Genomic DNA, 20,699 nt, shown 5'->3' on the forward strand with positions numbered 1-20,699 from the left:
TTAAATTCTTAAATTCTTAAATTCTTAAATTCTTAAATTCTTAAATTCTTAAATTCTTAAATTCTTAAATTCTTAAATTCTTAAATTCTTAAATTCTTAAATTCTTAAATTCTTAAATTCTTAAATTCTTAAATTCTTAAATTCTTAAATTCTTAAATTCTTAAATTCTTAAATTCTTAAATTCTTAAATTCTTAAATTCTTAAATTCTTAAATTCTTAAATTCTTAAATTCTTAAATTCTTAAATTCTTAAATTCTTAAATTCTTAAATTCTTAAATTCTTAAATTCTTAAATTCTTAAATTCTTAAATTCTTAAATTCTTAAATTCTTAAATTCTTAAATTCTTAAATTCTTAAATTCTTAAATTCTTAAATTCTTAAATTCTTAAATTCTTAAATTCTTAAATTCTTAAATTCTTAAATTCTTAAATTCTTAAATTCTTAAATTCTTAAATTCTTAAATTCTTAAATTCTTAAATTCTTAAATTCTTAAATTCTTAAATTCTTAAATTCTTAAATTCTTAAATTCTTAAATTCTTAAATTCTTAAATTCTTAAATTCTTAAATTCTTAAATTCTTAAATTCTTAAATTCTTAAATTCTTAAATTCTTAAATTCTTAAATTCTTAAATTCTTAAATTCTTAAATTCTTAAATTCTTAAATTCTTAAATTCTTAAATTCTTAAATTCTTAAATTCTTAAATTCTTAAATTCTTAAATTCTTAAATTCTTAAATTCTTAAATTCTTAAATTCTTAAATTCTTAAATTCTTAAATTCTTAAATTCTTAAATTCTTAAATTCTTAAATTCTTAAATTCTTAAATTCTTAAATTCTTAAATTCTTAAATTCTTAAATTCTTAAATTCTTAAATTCTTAAATTCTTAAATTCTTAAATTCTTAAATTCTTAAATTCTTAAATTCTTAAATTCTTAAATTCTTAAATTCTTAAATTCTTAAATTCTTAAATTCTTAAATTCTTAAATTCTTAAATTCTTAAATTCTTAAATTCTTAAATTCTTAAATTCTTAAATTCTTAAATTCTTAAATTCTTAAATTCTTAAATTCTTAAATTCTTAAATTCTTAAATTCTTAAATTCTTAAATTCTTAAATTCTTAAATTCTTAAATTCTTAAATTCTTAAATTCTTAAATTCTTAAATTCTTAAATTCTTAAATTCTTAAATTCTTAAATTCTTAAATTCTTAAATTCTTAAATTCTTAAATTCTTAAATTCTTAAATTCTTAAATTCTTAAATTCTTAAATTCTTAAATTCTTAAATTCTTAAATTCTTAAATTCTTAAATTCTTAAATTCTTAAATTCTTAAATTCTTAAATTCTTAAATTCTTAAATTCTTAAATTCTTAAATTCTTAAATTCTTAAATTCTTAAATTCTTAAATTCTTAAATTCTTAAATTCTTAAATTCTTAAATTCTTAAATTCTTAAATTCTTAAATTCTTAAATTCTTAAATTCTTAAATTCTTAAATTCTTAAATTCTTAAATTCTTAAATTCTTAAATTCTTAAATTCTTAAATTCTTAAATTCTTAAATTCTTAAATTCTTAAATTCTTAAATTCTTAAATTCTTAAATTCTTAAATTCTTAAATTCTTAAATTCTTAAATTCTTAAATTCTTAAATTCTTAAATTCTTAAATTCTTAAATTCTTAAATTCTTAAATTCTTAAATTCTTAAATTCTTAAATTCTTAAATTCTTAAATTCTTAAATTCTTAAATTCTTAAATTCTTAAATTCTTAAATTCTTAAATTCTTAAATTCTTAAATTCTTAAATTCTTAAATTCTTAAATTCTTAAATTCTTAAATTCTTAAATTCTTAAATTCTTAAATTCTTAAATTCTTAAATTCTTAAATTCTTAAATTCTTAAATTCTTAAATTCTTAAATTCTTAAATTCTTAAATTCTTAAATTCTTAAATTCTTAAATTCTTAAATTCTTAAATTCTTAAATTCTTAAATTCTTAAATTCTTAAATTCTTAAATTCTTAAATTCTTAAATTCTTAAATTCTTAAATTCTTAAATTCTTAAATTCTTAAATTCTTAAATTCTTAAATTCTTAAATTCTTAAATTCTTAAATTCTTAAATTCTTAAATTCTTAAATTCTTAAATTCTTAAATTCTTAAATTCTTAAATTCTTAAATTCTTAAATTCTTAAATTCTTAAATTCTTAAATTCTTAAATTCTTAAATTCTTAAATTCTTAAATTCTTAAATTCTTAAATTCTTAAATTCTTAAATTCTTAAATTCTTAAATTCTTAAATTCTTAAATTCTTAAATTCTTAAATTCTTAAATTCTTAAATTCTTAAATTCTTAAATTCTTAAATTCTTAAATTCTTAAATTCTTAAATTCTTAAATTCTTAAATTCTTAAATTCTTAAATTCTTAAATTCTTAAATTCTTAAATTCTTAAATTCTTAAATTCTTAAATTCTTAAATTCTTAAATTCTTAAATTCTTAAATTCTTAAATTCTTAAATTCTTAAATTCTTAAATTCTTAAATTCTTAAATTCTTAAATTCTTAAATTCTTAAATTCTTAAATTCTTAAATTCTTAAATTCTTAAATTCTTAAATTCTTAAATTCTTAAATTCTTAAATTCTTAAATTCTTAAATTCTTAAATTCTTAAATTCTTAAATTCTTAAATTCTTAAATTCTTAAATTCTTAAATTCTTAAATTCTTAAATTCTTAAATTCTTAAATTCTTAAATTCTTAAATTCTTAAATTCTTAAATTCTTAAATTCTTAAATTCTTAAATTCTTAAATTCTTAAATTCTTAAATTCTTAAATTCTTAAATTCTTAAATTCTTAAATTCTTAAATTCTTAAATTCTTAAATTCTTAAATTCTTAAATTCTTAAATTCTTAAATTCTTAAATTCTTAAATTCTTAAATTCTTAAATTCTTAAATTCTTAAATTCTTAAATTCTTAAATTCTTAAATTCTTAAATTCTTAAATTCTTAAATTCTTAAATTCTTAAATTCTTAAATTCTTAAATTCTTAAATTCTTAAATTCTTAAATTCTTAAATTCTTAAATTCTTAAATTCTTAAATTCTTAAATTCTTAAATTCTTAAATTCTTAAATTCTTAAATTCTTAAATTCTTAAATTCTTAAATTCTTAAATTCTTAAATTCTTAAATTCTTAAATTCTTAAATTCTTAAATTCTTAAATTCTTAAATTCTTAAATTCTTAAATTCTTAAATTCTTAAATTCTTAAATTCTTAAATTCTTAAATTCTTAAATTCTTAAATTCTTAAATTCTTAAATTCTTAAATTCTTAAATTCTTAAATTCTTAAATTCTTAAATTCTTAAATTCTTAAATTCTTAAATTCTTAAATTCTTAAATTCTTAAATTCTTAAATTCTTAAATTCTTAAATTCTTAAATTCTTAAATTCTTAAATTCTTAAATTCTTAAATTCTTAAATTCTTAAATTCTTAAATTCTTAAATTCTTAAATTCTTAAATTCTTAAATTCTTAAATTCTTAAATTCTTAAATTCTTAAATTCTTAAATTCTTAAATTCTTAAATTCTTAAATTCTTAAATTCTTAAATTCTTAAATTCTTAAATTCTTAAATTCTTAAATTCTTAAATTCTTAAATTCTTAAATTCTTAAATTCTTAAATTCTTAAATTCTTAAATTCTTAAATTCTTAAATTCTTAAATTCTTAAATTCTTAAATTCTTAAATTCTTAAATTCTTAAATTCTTAAATTCTTAAATTCTTAAATTCTTAAATTCTTAAATTCTTAAATTCTTAAATTCTTAAATTCTTAAATTCTTAAATTCTTAAATTCTTAAATTCTTAAATTCTTAAATTCTTAAATTCTTAAATTCTTAAATTCTTAAATTCTTAAATTCTTAAATTCTTAAATTCTTAAATTCTTAAATTCTTAAATTCTTAAATTCTTAAATTCTTAAATTCTTAAATTCTTAAATTCTTAAATTCTTAAATTCTTAAATTCTTAAATTCTTAAATTCTTAATTCTTAAATTCTTAAATTCTTAAATTCTTAAATTCTTAAATTCTTAAATTCTTAAATTCTTAAATTCTTAAATTCTTAAATTCTTAAATTCTTAAATTCTTAAATTCTTAAATTCTTAAATTCTTAAATTCTTAAATTCTTAAATTCTTAAATTCTTAAATTCTTGAATTCTTAAATTCTTAAATTCTTAAATTCTTAAATTCTTAAATTCTTAAATTCTTAAATTCTTAAATTCTTAAATTCTTAAATTCTTAAATTCTTAAATTCTTAAATTCTTTAATTCTTAAATTCTTAAATTCTTAAATTCTTAAATTCTTAAATTCTTAAATTCTTAAATTCTTAAATTCTTCAATTCTAAAATTCTTAAATTCTTAAATTCTTAAATTCTTAAATTCTTAAATTCTTAAATTCTTAAATTCTTAAATTCTTAAATTCTTAAATTCTTAAATTCTTAAATTATTAAATTCTTAAATTCTTAAATTCTTAAATTCTTAAATTCTTAAATTCTTAAATTCTTAAATTCTTAAATTCTTAAATTCTTAAATTCTTAAATTCTTAAATTCTTAAATTCTTAAATTCTTAAATTCTTAAATTCTTAAATTCTTAAATTCTTAAATTCTTAAATTCTTAAATTCTTAAATTCTTAAATTCTTAAATTCTTAACCTTCAAAATGTGCCATAGACATCCAGGATTGGTTTGACTTTTTCTCATAGCTTTTGCAAATTACTGTTAAAAATGGATTATTTCAAAACCCTAATATCTTTTTACATACGTGAAATTTTCCAAGGATTCCGAATATGCCTAAATTGAGACCAAGGAGTGCCACTATGGAGGCCTACAGGCTTGCCTACAGGGCAAAACCTAACGTTGTAGAATGTTTGTTATAGAAAAATCGAAAAACTATGAGAAAAACTACGATTGGCCAAAAAGTTAATACAGTAGGCCGAGCAGTAGGCTTATAGTCCATGAATTTCCCTCGGAATTTCCCTAACTTTTGACCTGTACGGTGTTTTAGGCTGTTGCAAAAAGATATAAGGGGTTTTGAAATAATCAATTTTTAACAGTAATTTGCAAAAGCTATGAGAAAAGTCAAACCAATCCTGGATGTCTATGGCACATTTTGAAGGTCTTTAAGAGACCTTTCGAATGCACCTAAGAGAGTAGGAATTGATGAAATTTTACGGAATCGCGAGCAATTTTAAGATTTTTTATGTTTTTTGGACCTTAAACCTCAAACCCGTTTTACACACTTCTCTTTGTCGTAGAGGGCTAATTTTTGGCATGAGTTCATCTCATGTATAGACAAACAAACGCTGAAAGTTTCATCCAAATCGGAGCACGATACGACCTGTTACGAAAAAACGAAGTTGACTTTATAGCTGTCGGCCACCATTGCTAGTACCAACCACTAGTGTCTTCCTTTTAACTACAAGGACTTCGCCGCCCTGGGCTCCTAAGTGTTTGAGTACGGCACGGAGCGACGGCGCCGGATACCAATATTTACACTAAGAATTGGGTCATAAAATGAAGCTTAGATTGCTGATATTATTGCTTACAGCGATAAAGCTTATTTTTCTGAGTACAATGACCCTTAGTACGACCACAAAAAGTTTAAAATGGATTTTCAAATCAATTTTGAAAAATTAATCTCGCGGTCCTTCTTGACAGAAAAGCTCCTACTTGACAGCTCGTTCCAAGGGGACCATAGTTGATTCATTGAAAAAATGTTGTCCCGTCTATTTTTTTTGCATTAAAATGAAAAATGTGCTCAGAAATGGTTTTTAGTTGTGTTTTTTACCGTTGTACATAAAAATTTACATAGGGCTTTAGTACCGAATTTTAGAGCGCCCGCCGCGTGATTCGAACCAGCAACCTCTAAACGACGACCTGTTACACATTGGTGAAAAACTCGCTCTTAAATTCTTAAATTCTGGAGATTTTTTAAGTTTTTGAAACTGCCTTGAGTCAGGGGTATTAAAAAACACCCAAAAAGCAAAAACTGAAATTTTGTTTATTGGACCTCCAGAATTATAATTCACAACTTCTAAATTTCAACAATATTGTATTGTGAAGTAGAAATTCAAAATACGAAAATTTTGTTATAATTTTTTGGTCCGGTTTTGTTTTAATTTTATAGATTTTATTTTTGATCTTTGTAATTTTTGTCAAGTTCGTTTTTTTGTTCTTTTCTTATTATTTTTTCTTTATTCGTAAATTTAAAAAATAATGTTGTTGAATTCGAACATAGAAAATTCTGAAATAAAAAAAATAGAACAATTTTTTTTATTTCCAAATTTGGGTTGCTTTTACAGATAAATTAACTGAACTTTATCAAACGTGTTCAAGCTTAAAGAGCGGCAGCACGCACAGCTCTACCCAAATGCGCCACAAGGGTTCAGAGTTGTTTTGATTTTTTGTCAGCGAAACGTCAAATTTCTCATCATAAAAAATTGTAAAGTCAGTCGGTCTGGTAAATTTAGTTGAATTTTAATTAATTTCAGAGATTCTAACAATTTGTTTTACTTTAATCCGATTGCAGCATCGATCCATTATAAGAGGACACCATGGCGGACGACGAGGATCCAAAGGAGTACCGCTGGGAAACCGGCTACGAGAAAACATGGTAATTTAATTGTTTATTTGTGACGAGACCCTGTTTACGACTTTGTTACTTCCAGGGAAGCCATCAAGGAAGATGACGACGGTCTGGTCGAGGGCTCGATCGCTGAAATCATCCAGAAGGCCAAACGCAAACGGCAAGCGATGAAAAAGGGCTTCAGCAAGCTCGGTATGATGCGCCACTTGTACGTGATTCTGGACTGCTCGGAGGCAATGTCCGTTCCGGATCTGAAACCAACTCGGCTGCTGTGCACGCTCAAGCTGCTGGAGATCTTCATCGAGGAGTTTTTCGACCAGAATCCGATTTCTCAGCTGGGGGTGATCGCTATGAAGGCCAAGCGGGCGGAGAAGATTACGGAGCTGGGCGGAAGTTGCCGGAAGCACATCAAGGCGGTGGGGAACTTGAACAAGCTGAACCTGACCGGGGAACCGTCGCTGCAGAATGGGCTGGAGTTGGCATTGAAGACGCTGAAGATGGTTCCGTCGCACGCGAGCCGGGAGATTCTGGTCGTGATGGGCAGTTTGACCACGTGCGATCCAACGGACATTCACATCACGATTGACGCGCTCAAAACGGAGGGAATTCGTTGTTCGGTGGTTAGTTTGTCGGCGGAAATTCGCGTCTGCAAGTTCCTTTGCACGGAAACCGGAGGAGTTTACGGGGCCGTTCTGGACGATTCCCACTTTAAGGATCAACTGTTGCAGCACATTGATCCGCCGCAGGCCGGCAATCAGCAGGAATTCTCCATGATCAAGATGGGCTTTCCACACGGGAAAACCGAAGAAGGCAAAGATCCACCACTAACCATGTGCATGTGCCACATTGACAGCACCGACGAACCGTCCAAACTGACCTCCGGCGGATATCACTGTCCGCAGTGTTACAGCAAGTACTGCGAACTTCCGGTGGAATGCACCGCCTGTGGTCTAACCCTAGCCTCCGCACCGCATCTGGCCCGCTCGTACCATCATCTGTTCCCAGTGCCCCATTACCAGGAACTCCCGTTCCAGCAGCAGGCCACCAATTGCTACGGCTGTCAGAAACTGTTCGGTGAGACCACCGATAAAACCATTTACCAGTGCGCCACCTGTCGGCAGTTCTTCTGCATCGACTGCGACATCTTCGTGCACGAGACCATGCACTCGTGCGTGGGCTGCACGACGATTCCGGCATCGGTGCAGGCGCTGCACGCTCGGAAGCCGGTTCCGCCACCGCACAGTATGTCGTTGTTGTAAGTTGGTTGAAGCTTCTTTCAGGGTTGAATAAAATTCAAGAAATAATAAAATACCTAGTTTCTTTTTTTCTGTTCACAAAACAGTTTCCGGTCTTTTGCGACACAAAATTAACAGTCCTTAAGGCTAGTATGGAGATCGGAAGGAAAGGGGTCAAGAAACAGCTTTACGAACAGCAGAACAAAGGAGAGGGATCGTTTTCTTGGGGCTTTTTTTCAGCCTCTCTGGCATGCTTTCGCTGCCGCTGCTGCCCATTTGAAATTTTTCTTGACCGGTTCCTTCCGATGCACAGTGGGAAAAAAGGGCCCAAAAAATTACCGCAACATGATTTCGCGCAAACCATCGATTGCTATACACCAAAAGCTTCGTTTTTGCACCAGGAACAAAAATCCGATGAAAAATCGCACTGCACGGACCGGTGGCCGAATTACAGGCCACCGGAAGATCCGGATTTTTGGAAAAAGTGTCAGATTATTCCAATTGTGAACTGATAAGCTTTCTTCTACCATGAAAAATCATGCAAAACAATCCTAGAATAATATTAAATACCATAGCACCCATCGGAACCGGTTCCACCGATCTCCGGTGGCCACATCCGGAACCGCATTAGGAACAGTATTAACCATTCATGCGACGTATCAAACTTCTTGATTTTGGATGGGGACATGAGTTATACACTCCTCTCTTAAAAACATGAAGTTTGATATGTCGCAAGAGTGGTTTCAGGAATTTGCCAAATATGATCTTCGAATGTGGCCACCGGAGAACCTGGGAACCGGTCACCGGAGGTAAAAATACATTTTAAGGATACTGTTAAGAAGGGGTCGTCAAAACGCGGAATATCGGTGGCTAACGAACACTTCTTCGATATAAGAGTCGAGAATCAAAAAAAAAACGCGTGAGGCTGGTTTGAACTCTATATTTCAACTTAACTTAACTTAAGTGGCGATCACCACGAACTTGACCTTGTCGCAAAGTAAGTAGCCAAACTCTCTCGTGATCGGGCTCGCTGGCCGAGCGTTGTGATAATGTGATAGTGTGCTAATACTAATGTAACCGAATTCAAATTCTCTATTATCTATTCGGGCTTCGTGTTTGGGCACTAGCGTGTCCCAACAGATACTCTCCATCCAAAATCAAGAAGTTTGATACGTCGCATGACTAGTTTACGCTGTTTCCTAATGCGGTTCCGGATGTGGCCACCGGAGGTAGGTGGAACCGGTTCCGATGGGTCCTATGGTATTTAATATTATTCTAGGATTGTTTTGCGTGACTATTCATGGTAGAAGAAAGCTTATCAGTTCACAATTGGATAAATCTGACACTTTTTCCAAAAATCCGGATCTTCCGGTGGCCTGTACTCCGGCCACCGGTCCGTGCAGTGCGATTTTTCATCGGATTATTGTTTCTGGTGCAAAAACGAAGCTTTTGGTGTATAGCAATCGATGGTTTGCGCGAAATCATGTTGCGGTAATTTTTTGGGCCCTTTTTTCCCACTGTGCGATGCGCGTATACCGCTTTAAGCATTTATTTACTCTGCATTATTATTGTCCTATTTATTTGGGTTATGTCTTCGACATTACCATCTTGCTTACCTGTTTTTGTCAAAACTGAATCTACTTAGAAAAGAGTATATGCGAATCATGTGTAAGCTGCCAAATTCGCTAACTTGTTTGCGACAAATTCGCAAAAAAAGCAAAATAAATGCAGGTGAGTTGCTAGTTTGTTTGTTTGTTTGCCATAGTCTAATACCTCCTTCATAATTCAACGAATATCATGAGCAACCAAGTGTGAGATTTACCCATATTAAATACCGTATTTAATATCTGTTTACTCCGTTTACTCCTTCCTGGGTAGATTCTGTTTATAACAAAAACATATTTAGTGATCCAGAATAAAGGTGTACCGTCAACGGTCACTTCAAATCGCTCGCACCACTTCTGCCCGCAGCCAAACTCCGCCACCTGGGTCTGCCGCAGCCATTTTCCCCGACGGCGACCGGGCCTTGACTGTACCGAGCGCACCTCCTCCTGCGAGTGGTACAAAATTAGCGAACGCACCAACAAGCGACCGAGCAGAGACTCTGTTCGGGCCATTATCGCGAGAAATTCCGTAAAAACCGGAGGTTAACCGCACCGGACCGGCCGGAAAGTGTGCGCGCCAGTGTCCCGCGTCCAGTTAGCATCGAGGCGTATTGAGGGATTGTCCGCTGGAGTAGATTCCCGTGCGGTAAAAGCGAGTTGAAATTTTGCGGTAAGTGAAGGCGAATTTGTTGGCATTTTTGTTGGGCTTGGGAGTTTTGCTGCGGCGACCAGCAGTATGTGGCTTCGTTTGCCGAGGATCCCCTCAATAGGGTGGGGAGAGGGCACGGGACGCAATGGAGAGTTGGTTGGGGATGACCCACATTTGGTTCCGTTGACCGGGAGGGGTGGTCGGATGACTGGGCGAAGTTTCGGATATTGATAAGATTTTTGGCGGGAGTCATGGAGGTTGGCTTGGGATGCAAACATTAAAATTGCTCTCAATTAAAATTTAATTTACAGTTAAGATAATTATAAACAATTAATTATTGAAAATTTTATGTTGATACACTTTTTATCATAGACAATTAAACACGTTATTTAAATCATTACGTTCGAGATGTCATAAAAAAAATCACTGGCATCTGGTGTTGGGAATTCGAACTAAACAGTTAAAAAAAAAAATCAATTGATTCGTCGAACCATTTTTTTATTATTTTGCATGGAAATAAAAAAAGATCAAAAATAGTTTAATTCTAAAAACAAAAACTTGAAAAAAATCAATGTAAATGTAAATAAATAAAATATGATAAAAATGTGTTTTGAAATATATTAGGCTGGTACAAATTTTATTTAAAGTTTTTGTCTCTCCCCCCTTCAAAATCTGGCCGAAAAATCAGGGAGCAAAAAAATGTTTTTCCAAAAAACTTCAAAATTACAATGGAATTTTAAATGCAATCACCTCAAATCAATTTACAATGCATTACCCTTCGTTTAGAATCATTTTTAGAATGTTTGGGTTATTGAAAAATTATTTTTGAAAATTTTCGATGTTTGGTACCGACATTTTTTTTTTTGCTAAAATTTTTCTTTTTACCAAATTAGATTTTTTTTTAAATAATGATTTCAAAACAACTGAACTGCCCATGTTCGCATAAATGTCCCATATGCAAAAACAGCAAGCTGAGAAAAACGCATTTGAAGTTTGTCCCACACATAAGGCTATGTGTTAAGTTTTCACGAAAAAACTGGATTTCCTCCTGATTCCTAGCACAAAGTACTGGATGTTATAGGCTTTTCTGAAAGACCTCACAATTTTGAACAAAACTGCATCAATAACTCAAAAAAGATGAAAATGCGTATGGGACATTTATGCGATCAGGGGCAATGAATTAGTGAAAAATACATTTTAAAACACTTTTTGCATTCTAATGGTGTGACTATGGTTTGTTATTTCGATTTTTTTATATTTTTTAGTTTTTTTTTTATTTTATTTTTAAAATATTGTCTTTACTCTTTCATCTTTAAAAAAATAGATGCATGTGAAAATTATCTCCCATTTTCTTATTTAAACAATGTTGTTGGTTGCTGGCTTTGAAAATAATTTAAACTAGCTTAATTACATATTTTCAAGTACTTGCCCTCATTTTTCAATCAAAGATATTTTGAAAACAATTTAAAAAAAAAACTTCACTACTAACATATTTATTTTGTTTTCTCAAATTTTATTCTTAGTTTAATGGCCGGAAAAAAATTGTAAAAATTAAATAAAATAATTAAAATTAAATTCGAAAAAAAAATCTTAAAGGAAATGGGTTTAACCTAGGTTTTAGCTCAAAAACAGTACTTTTTATCATTTTTTTTTTTACTAAGGTGATTTTCAATTTTAGAGAAGACTCTATGAAAGCGGCAAATTTTGTGCATTTTTTTAATTTGGCTCAAACTTGCCTTGCCTATGACCAAAAGAATCAAATTTTTGGTCTTGGTTCGCCCATACAGTTTTGGTGGCTGTCATTAGGGTGACAAGAAAAATTGAAAATTTTGGAAAATCTCCCCTAGCTCGATTATTTAGGCAAAAAAAAAATAACTGTGCCAATTTTGAGCCAAATTGGTTAAGGTTTAAGGGTCGCTTTTGATCGTTGAAGTTTGTATGGAAAAATTCTCAAAAATGTATGAGAAAAAGAAATAATTTCAAATTTCCACCGAAAGGTGGCGTTGAATGCGTCGGATTATTGTCAAGTGTGAGATTCTTACGTAAAATTTTATGACCAACAACTTTGTCGAAGATCGCAATACGATCTGCGTTAACCCTGACGAGTTATTAGATCTATAGCGACCCTTAGACCTCAACCGATTTTTTTGAAAATTGGCACACTTACTTATTTTTGCCTCAGGAATCGAGTCAGGTATCGATGTCGTTTATTTTTATTGTCACCCTACTGTCCATACAAAAATTCTACGAAAATATTCGAAAATCTTTATCTTAAGAAGCAATTTTCTGATCGATTTGGTGTCTTAGGCAAAGTTGTAGGTATTGATGAGGACTATTCAGAAAAGCAGATACACGGAAAATTAAATTTGCCGATTTTTTAATTAACTTTTTTTTCAAATAAAATATTTCGTCAAAATTCGTTTTTATTTAATTTTTGATATTTTCTGATATGTTTCAAGGGACAAAACCCTTGATCTTTCGAGTCATATAGAAGTGCGAACAAAATTTAGGCTAAAAACTTAATTAATCAAACTAAATAAAAAAACGGCGCACTTTATCAAAATTCCTGAAAAGTGTTTTTCGATTTTCCTTTTTTATGTCAACTAATGTTAAGAGTAAGATTTCTATTTTTTTTTTTTTTTTTTTTTTCAAAAAACGTAATTTGGCAAACCAAAATTTTCCGTACTTTTCTTTGGCCCAAAAGGTTTGAAGTTTGTTAAACAACAACATATCATATCAAAACATTTCAATTTGAAATAAAATGAGATTTTGAGAATTTTTTTGGTGAAAAAAATTAGTTTTAAAACGGCATTTTTTAATTTTTTTTCTCTCTAAATAGTCCTCTTCAATACCTACAACTTTGTAAAATCGATTTGAAAATTTCTTCAAAAGATACAGATTTCCGAATGCATATGTGCCATATTTGTATGAACAGCTGCCAAAATTGTATAAAACCTTGTATGGGTGAACCAATGACACAAAATGGTTTGGTCTTTGAGAGGTATTCACAAAGTTTGAGCCTAATAAAAATGTACAAAATATTAATTTCCGGATTTGAAAAATAATCTGAAATTCATGGCTTATAGAAACGTTGGTTATGCAGTACAGCTCAAAAAATGGCATATTTGGTCTACTTAAAATATCAAACAATAAAAAATCTAACGGGAAGTTAAACAAAAACGAGTGTTTGTGAAACAAAGTGAAATAAACAATAGGGTCCTAAAGCCCTATGCACATTTTTATGTACAAAGGTAAAAAACACGATTAAAAACCATTTCTGATCACTTTTTGATATTTCTATGCAAAAAAAAAAGTTGTCAAGACTTCCTATTTTCGAAGGATCAAACCCATGGAAAGTACTGTCATGTAGGACCTTTCCTGTCAAGAAGGACCGCGAGCTAAATTTTTCAAAAATGATTTTAAAATCCATTTTAAATTCTTTGTGGTCGTACAAAGGGTCGTTGCATTCAGAAAAATAAGCTTAATCGTTGTGAACAATAATATCAGCAATCTAGGCTTAATTTTAGGACCAAATTCAATTTTTTTTTTTGTGCATTTGTCCTAATCGTAACCTTCAACTTTGCCGAAGACATCAAATTGATCAGAAAAGATACGGAGTTTCGGGGGCAGCTAAATTTATGGAGACTTGTCGCTTTGCTTGGAGACGGTGATATGCAGACTGGATTTCGCCATGTGATGAGATGATTATCTAAGCCCAAGTTTCCTAGGAACTGATAATTGAGAATAGAATCAATTTTTGCCTGAACCAAATTTCCACTATCATGATTGTCATCCGTTGCCAGCCGCTTCCCAAGGAAGAGGATTTGGAAGACGGGAAGTGTTGATGCTCCACTTTTTTTAAGGGGATAAGCGAAAATCTCCACGGTATCCCCAGGTTAGTTTTGCTTGGAGTTGGACTGTTTTTGGGAACCTAAAATTAATGGCGACTTGTATAGAGAGACCGATGCTGTAAAATGGCTCATTTCCAGAGTTTTTTTTTAAGGTCCTATAAGCTATTGTCTTTCATATGTTTATAGGACCTAATAAAAAAAATGTGGAGATTTCAACATAAGAAATCGAATACCACAGTTTCATGAAAAAACACACAGACAATGAAAAATCAATTTGCAAAAACGTAGAAAAAATTGATCGTCTAAAAATATTTTTATTTTTTTATTTTTCGGATCTTAAAATAGTTTTTTTTTAATTTTTAAAACCTCGGATTTTTAACATTTAAACATTGATTTTAGAATTTTCCCAAATTTAAGCTTTTTTTTAATTTTTAATCTGATCATATAGCGATTTTCAGTCTTATCATTTAGATCAGCGATCGTCGATCCAAATATTTTAGATAGCAACGATCATTTTATTACACAACCAATCTACTAAAAACGATCGCAATGAAATCAAAAATGAAATACTCAAGGGTTAGGTATTTCTATTTTTTACAGAGTACTCTACATTTCCAGAGTTTTTTTTGAAAAGGACCAATAAACTATTGTCTTTCATATGTTTATAGGACCTAATCAAAAAAAAATCGAGATTTAATTACCATTTGTTTTTTTTTTCTGCGAAGAACTTCGTCTTAAAGGCTCTAGACGGGATGGAAATTAAAAAATATAGATGAAACGCCGTTTCCCCTATGCTCCGCTCATCTCTTCTCGCATGCGCCACCATGTGGTGGCTTAGGGAACTAAGCTTTCTTATTTAAGCAAGGATCTTCTTAATTTTAGATTTATTTGGCAGTCGACTGCCAAAGCGAGAGGAGCTCTGCTCGCATTCACCACCAAGTGGTGACTCAGGGAACTGGGGTCTTTAGATTTGAATTCTTCATTCGTTCTTCGTTCTTTTTTTTTTTTTAATGGTTCATTATTTCAACTTCCTTCACACAGAACATCTCCCGCACGATTTGCTTCATACCGATTCGCGTAACACTTCCCAATGGGCAAGGAGATCGACCCGGCCGACATCGGCAAGCACCCGGACCTGATCCGGAAGGCGCAAGCCGAGATGACCCAGAGCGACGTGCTGGTGTGTGGCCGGTGCCACAACGTGTTCCACTTTATCGAACTGTTCCGCGAACACAAGGAGACGGAGTGCCGCAAGGAATCGACGCTGAAGGATTGCCGCGAAACGAAGAGCAAGGTGTGGGCGTTTCTGCTGTGGAAGTCGGCCCAGCTGAATCCGACCGACGGGGCGGCGGCGGTCGCCACGGCCGAGGGCAATGTCAACTCGTGGAAGCTGTACCAGACGTGGGTGAAGCTGGAGGAGTCGGTGCGCGAGACGTGGATCGTGGCCGGGCGGACCATTCAGTCGTTTGCGAGGGTGAGTTTGTGGGGAGGAGGTTTGAAGTTGGTGGCAGTTTTTTGAGGGTTTTTTTTTTGTTTTTTTCAGATGGGACAAGGCAGCTTGCAGGAGATGCCAGTTAAGATTACCAAAACTATTATTGAGAGTGGACCGGAAGAGAAGAGTAAGTTTTAAATATTTTTTGATGAGAGGAAATACGCTAACCTTTGTCTTTCAGAAGCAACGCCAAGTCCGGTAACGTCCCCGACGGCCGGCAATCGCTTCCTGGCGAATCGCAAGCCGGACTACAAGCCACCAGCGAGTGTGACCACGACGGCGGCAGCGAAGCCGGAGCCAGAGGTGAAGAAGGTCCCCGTAACGACGACGACCGCTGTTAAGAAGCCCGAGCCGGTGGCCAAACTCCCGGGCAAGCGTTCCGTCGCCAAGCGGACTACTCCTGGTAGCGGCGAAGTCGTCGAGGAGGAAGTCGAGAAGATCTTGGCGAAACGGTTCAACCCGCGCCGCAAGGAGCACGAATACCTGGTCAAGTGGACCAAGTTTGCGCACGACGCCAACACCTGGGAGCCGTTGATTCACCTGCAGACGTGCCAGAGCGTGTTAGAGTACTTTGAGGTTCAGCTGGCCAAGCAGAAGGAGCAGCGTGCGGCGGCGGCCGCCCGAACTCTGCAGCAGCAGCAAGCTGAGAAGGCAAAGGCCGCGGGAACGACTGTTACGAGTACGGCAGCAGGCACAACCCAAAGTGCCACCGTAGTTCCGGTGGTGACTCTGGCCAAAACCACCACACCGGTACCGGTGGCGGCCGCAGCTCCAACTACGCAAATGGTTCCGCTGGCGCAGAGTTCCCCGCTGGGTGGTCGAATCGCACGTAACGCCAAGGTCAACGCGATGGACAAGGTCAAGCAGTGGGTCACGACCGGCGGTGGTGGCGGGAGTTCTGGCTACGAGACGGAAAGCGGCATCAAGCGCAAGTTCGACAGCGAAAGCGGCGAGTTTGACGGTGAAGAAGAGGAAGAAGTAAACGGAATCAAGCGGATCAAGGCGGAGAACGGAGCGGCGCAGATTGTGGCGAGGCAGGGCGTGAAGGTCACGTACGCCAGCAAGTCACCGGTGAAGATCGTTAACGGAGTTGGTGGGTTGAAGAAGGAGGACGATAATGCCGCGGAGGTCATCGTGAAGACCGTCAAGGATGGCACTCAGAGTGGCGTTGTCAAGAAACCAGGATTCACAAGCGCCAAGAACGTTGCTGGAGAGGCCAAGATCCAAATCGTGAACCGTGGTGAGGTCCCGAAGCAGGGCGTGTTCAAGGTCAACGCTGGAACGCCATCTCCACAGCCATCACCGGCCGCCGCACCGACCGTCAACCGTACAACTCCACCCGGCACAACCACCACGACAACGACGAGAATCGTTCGCAAAAACATTGGCGGAACGCAACAGCTGGTCAAGCAGGTCGTCCGCACCACGATCCCCATCCAGCAGGCCCAGCAATCCCAAACTCAACAGCAACACGGCCGACAACCGCTGCAGAAGGTCGTCAACAACGCGAGCCCAACCGGAGGCGCCCCAATCCCAAAGGTCACGACCAACATCGTCCCTCGGAGTTCACTCTCGCCCAAGGTCGGCGGCCCGAACCAGTCCAAACAACCCATCAACCGCAACATCCGCAGCGCCCCGGTCTCCAAAAACACCACTCCCGAAGCCAAGATCAACGCACTGCGCAAGCAAGGCCTCAACGTCGTCAAACGGGTCATCTCTCCGGCGGCGACCTCCGTCGAGCAGAAGCCACACGCCCACGAGGAGGAAGAAGAAGAACCCGGTATCGCGGATCCTTTCCCCGCGCAAATCTCGTCCCAAGTCCCACAGTCACCCCCGCGAGCCCTCACGCTCTGTCCGGTCACGGGCAAGGTGCTCGGCCAGGCCGAAGGCGAACCCACTCCGGTCCCTAGTCCAGAAATCAAAGACGACAAAAAACAGGAGGAGCAACCCCAGGACACCCAGGTCCATCAGTACCTCACCAACGAGGACGGTTCGCCGATCATCGTGGCCGGGGAGGACGGAACGCTGTACCAGGTTGCGGGGAAGAACGCCGAAGGCCAAACCATTCTCATCGCACAGGGCGAAAACGGCGAGCAGCAGTGCGTTCTGGTGGCGTCCCAGGAGGGTGAGGGCGAGGAGGGCGCCGGAGGCGTACTCACGCTTGACGCGGCCGTTTCGGAGGCCGTTGCGCAGATTGCCGTCCCGCAAGAGGTAAAAACAAAATTCCCTCTCAACAAAAACCCAAATATTCAAACTTCTTTCTTCCAGGGTCAACAACTCACAGAGGAGCAAGCGGCGCAGTACAAGCTGCAGGAGGGCGTCGACCCGAACCAGCAGCTGACGATCCAAACCGGCGAGGACTCCCAGGACGGACAGATTACGGCGGAGGTCGTGCAGGCCGACCAGCCCTCGCCTGGTAAGCTTGAACGATGCCTCTCGGTTTCGATTCAACTTAAACTCATGACTTCTTCTTGTTTTCCAGGTGGAACCCGGCGGGTTGTTCTCCTGCTGCCAGACGGCAGCTTCATGATGACCGAGGTAAACGAGGAGCAGTACCAGTCGCTGAACCTGGTAAACTAAGCCGCGTGTGGTGAGGAGGGAGGCGTATTGCGTACGCCAAATTACTCGATTTTGACTTTGATTTATTTTAAGAGAGTTTAATTTTTAACTATTTAAGTTTGCTAGTGTGTCCATTTTTTTTTTTTTTCAACCACCTTCTAAAAAATAATAATAATGCAACGTTTGACCAACCCTACGCTCGTACATTAAACGATCCCCTGTACAAATAATTTGCTAAATTAGAAGTGCCCCTCAAGAAAGGGGCGAATTCAACTGTATTTGAGAGATTCGAAGCTCTCGGATGTCGTCTGTTTAAGATGTAAACTATGTTTATGTTCCAACTGGAGATGCAGAAATAATAACACATTTAGTCGTTTGTAAGTGAATTAGTCATGATATCGAGGAAAGATAAGCTTGATGAGACAGATTCGAATAAAATAGTTATTTTAAAACATAAACCTTTCATTCATTGAATCACTTGTCGATTGTAGTGTAGAGAAATAATAAACGTTACATTTAGAATCAACAGAAGGCACATGATTGTGATGACATCCTTGGGTTCCTTAAAACACAACTTAAACTATTTACTTAGATAATTTTTTAATTTCTTGTGTCAAATGAAGAACATCAAATCACGCTCGATAAAAACAAAAAAAAAACAGCAAAAAAAATTATTAATTTTAATAAAAAAAATAATATAAATAACGAAATTTTAAAATATTGCAAAAAATATAAAAAATATGAAAAACCAACAGTGAAAAAAAAATCACTTCGATTGACACTTTAATTTTTTATCGCAACCGGTAATAAAAATGTCGGTAAAGTTGAGATCGGAAAACCTTCTGTAAAAATGAACATAATTTTACCGAATATCGGCTGAACGATGACCAATAATAAAACTTCATTACCGAATTTTGGCGAGGTTTTAATGAATTTGGTAATTTTTAGTTTGCCGAACTGTTCAGCAGTTGAAAATTCCGTAAACTTTACTTTTAGTGAGCATAGATTTAGAAAATACTAAAAATGAAAAAAAGATTTTAAAAAACCAAAAAAATAGGATCTTAAAACATATAAAACAAAAATAAAAAATCTAAAATTCTCAAAGTTGAAAGAAAAGAAACTAATTGAAAGGTTTAAAGAAATCAAAATATCAATAAAAAAAATCAGCAAAAAAATCCCAATCCACTGATTACTACAGTTTAATAAAATGACTTTTTGGCGGGCATTCAAAGGTTTATTCTGGTGGGCATACTGCCGTTCTACGCATAATTGTCCCATGTTCGAAAAAGTGCAACTAAGAAAAACGCGATTGAAATTTTTCGATCGATTTCTGTGTTTCTACGCATAATTGTCACGTGGGCTCCTATTCGCCATAGGCAGCGAATGACAAACATGTTAAAGCTGCCTGAAATAAATCAACTACCACCACCACCTATTCGCCATATATGTCCCTAATTGCCCCAGTTAGCAGTTTATCACTCTTACTTGTTATCCTCTTGCTATACAATAGGTAAACACGACATAATGCTTCGTAAAACTATTGATTCCGGGGAAGAAAATACTTCGTGGGACAATTATGCGTAGAAGTACAACGATGGGACAAAGAGACTTGGCGTTGTTTTCAATGAGTTTCCGAACAAAGTACTAGATTTTATGTGTTTTTCTGAAAGTATACGTCAAACTAAAATTAAAAATGTCATAAAGTCAAAATCGTCAAAAAATTACATGGGACAATTATGCGTAGAACGGCAGCATCAAAATCAAATTATTCGCTCTACAGCATTGCCTTGGCGTTCTCGATTGCGAGATTCCTACTCGAAACTAGGTGTCCGAAGGCTTGATTGTTGAGGCAATTGCAAACCTCTTTTTACACCTTAGCTTCCATCCACCCCGGGATTCGAACTGACGACCTTTGGATTGTTAGTCCAACTGCCTACCAGCGACTCCACCGAGACAGGACCCAGGGAGACGACTCCTACACCTGGACTGAGCTAACGACCTAACCTTTTTTTTTTTTAGGTTAGTCCGGGGCCAACATTCACTTCCCGTCCGACGGAAGGCGTGATCAGACAAATCTCGTCTCGAAAAATGCCACCGGGACCGTCTGGGATCGAACCCAGGCCGACTGGGTGAGAGGCAATCACGCTTACCGTCAACATTTTTCTCAAAAATCCTAGATTTAAGTTTGGATACCATTCATTTTTTTTTTTTTTGGTTTGAGTAGAAATCTTGGCATAGCCGAGACCGCCGATTATGAAGCGCATTTTCTTGTTTTTAGCTTTTTTTAAAAATAATTTATACAAATCCAATAAAAAACTGAAAAAATCACACCATTTTCGAAAATAGCCTTTTTTTAAGAGCGAAAGAGCCGTTCAAAACAGCCGCTCTTTTTAATGAGCGAACGAAAATGAGCGGCTCCTAAAAATTAGTGATTTTGCCCCCCTCTATTTTTATTTTGATAGTGTTTTTTAAAAATATCGAAAAAGGGACAAAAATATTTTTCATAAAGCGAGATCGGTATTTTTTAAAAGCAAAATCGATTTTGCAATCGAAAAGTACTTTTTTTTAAATAAAGTGTTCTCAAGTTATAGCCACTTTTTTGTATTTACTAGGGTATTTATTTTCGATATTTTCTGGTCGTTTTTTTTTTCATTTTAAAATTAGGTACATAGGTCCTAATCTGCCCACCATTGAAAAAACGGCTAATA

General features: G+C 34.7%; 2 protein-coding genes and 1 long non-coding RNA gene across 3 annotated transcripts in view; 2 read left to right on the forward strand and 1 right to left on the reverse strand.

The window, feature by feature from the left end:
- Window positions 1-6,456: 6,456 nt before the first annotated feature.
- Window positions 6,457-7,912, forward strand: LOC120426868 (general transcription factor IIH subunit 2). Its single transcript, XM_039591672.2, has 3 exons — window positions 6,457-6,475; window positions 6,545-6,628; window positions 6,684-7,912. Exons 2-3 carry the CDS (start codon window positions 6,570-6,572, stop codon window positions 7,858-7,860), a joined length of 1,236 nt encoding a protein of 411 aa, XP_039447606.1. The 5' UTR covers window positions 6,457-6,475; window positions 6,545-6,569; the 3' UTR covers window positions 7,861-7,912.
- Window positions 7,913-9,901: 1,989 nt separating this feature from the next.
- On the forward strand, window positions 9,902-18,445 carry LOC120426853 (uncharacterized). The gene is made up of 6 exons (XM_039591653.2): window positions 9,902-10,110; window positions 14,982-15,414; window positions 15,484-15,559; window positions 15,614-17,643; window positions 17,701-17,848; window positions 17,915-18,445. Exons 2-6 carry the CDS (start codon window positions 15,031-15,033, stop codon window positions 18,010-18,012), a joined length of 2,736 nt encoding a protein of 911 aa, XP_039447587.1. The 5' UTR covers window positions 9,902-10,110; window positions 14,982-15,030; the 3' UTR covers window positions 18,013-18,445.
- Window positions 18,054-20,699, reverse strand: part of LOC128092777 (uncharacterized) — a 67,465-nt gene continuing 64,819 nt past the window's right edge. Inside the window, exon 2 of the long non-coding RNA XR_008211997.1 lies at window positions 18,054-19,990. This is a non-coding gene — a long non-coding RNA (uncharacterized LOC128092777). The remainder of the gene's footprint in view (window positions 19,991-20,699) is intronic.

This window comes from Culex pipiens, chromosome 2 (assembly GCF_016801865.2).
Source record: "Culex pipiens pallens isolate TS chromosome 2, TS_CPP_V2, whole genome shotgun sequence".
Classification (NCBI taxonomy): domain Eukaryota; kingdom Metazoa; phylum Arthropoda; class Insecta; order Diptera; family Culicidae; genus Culex; species Culex pipiens.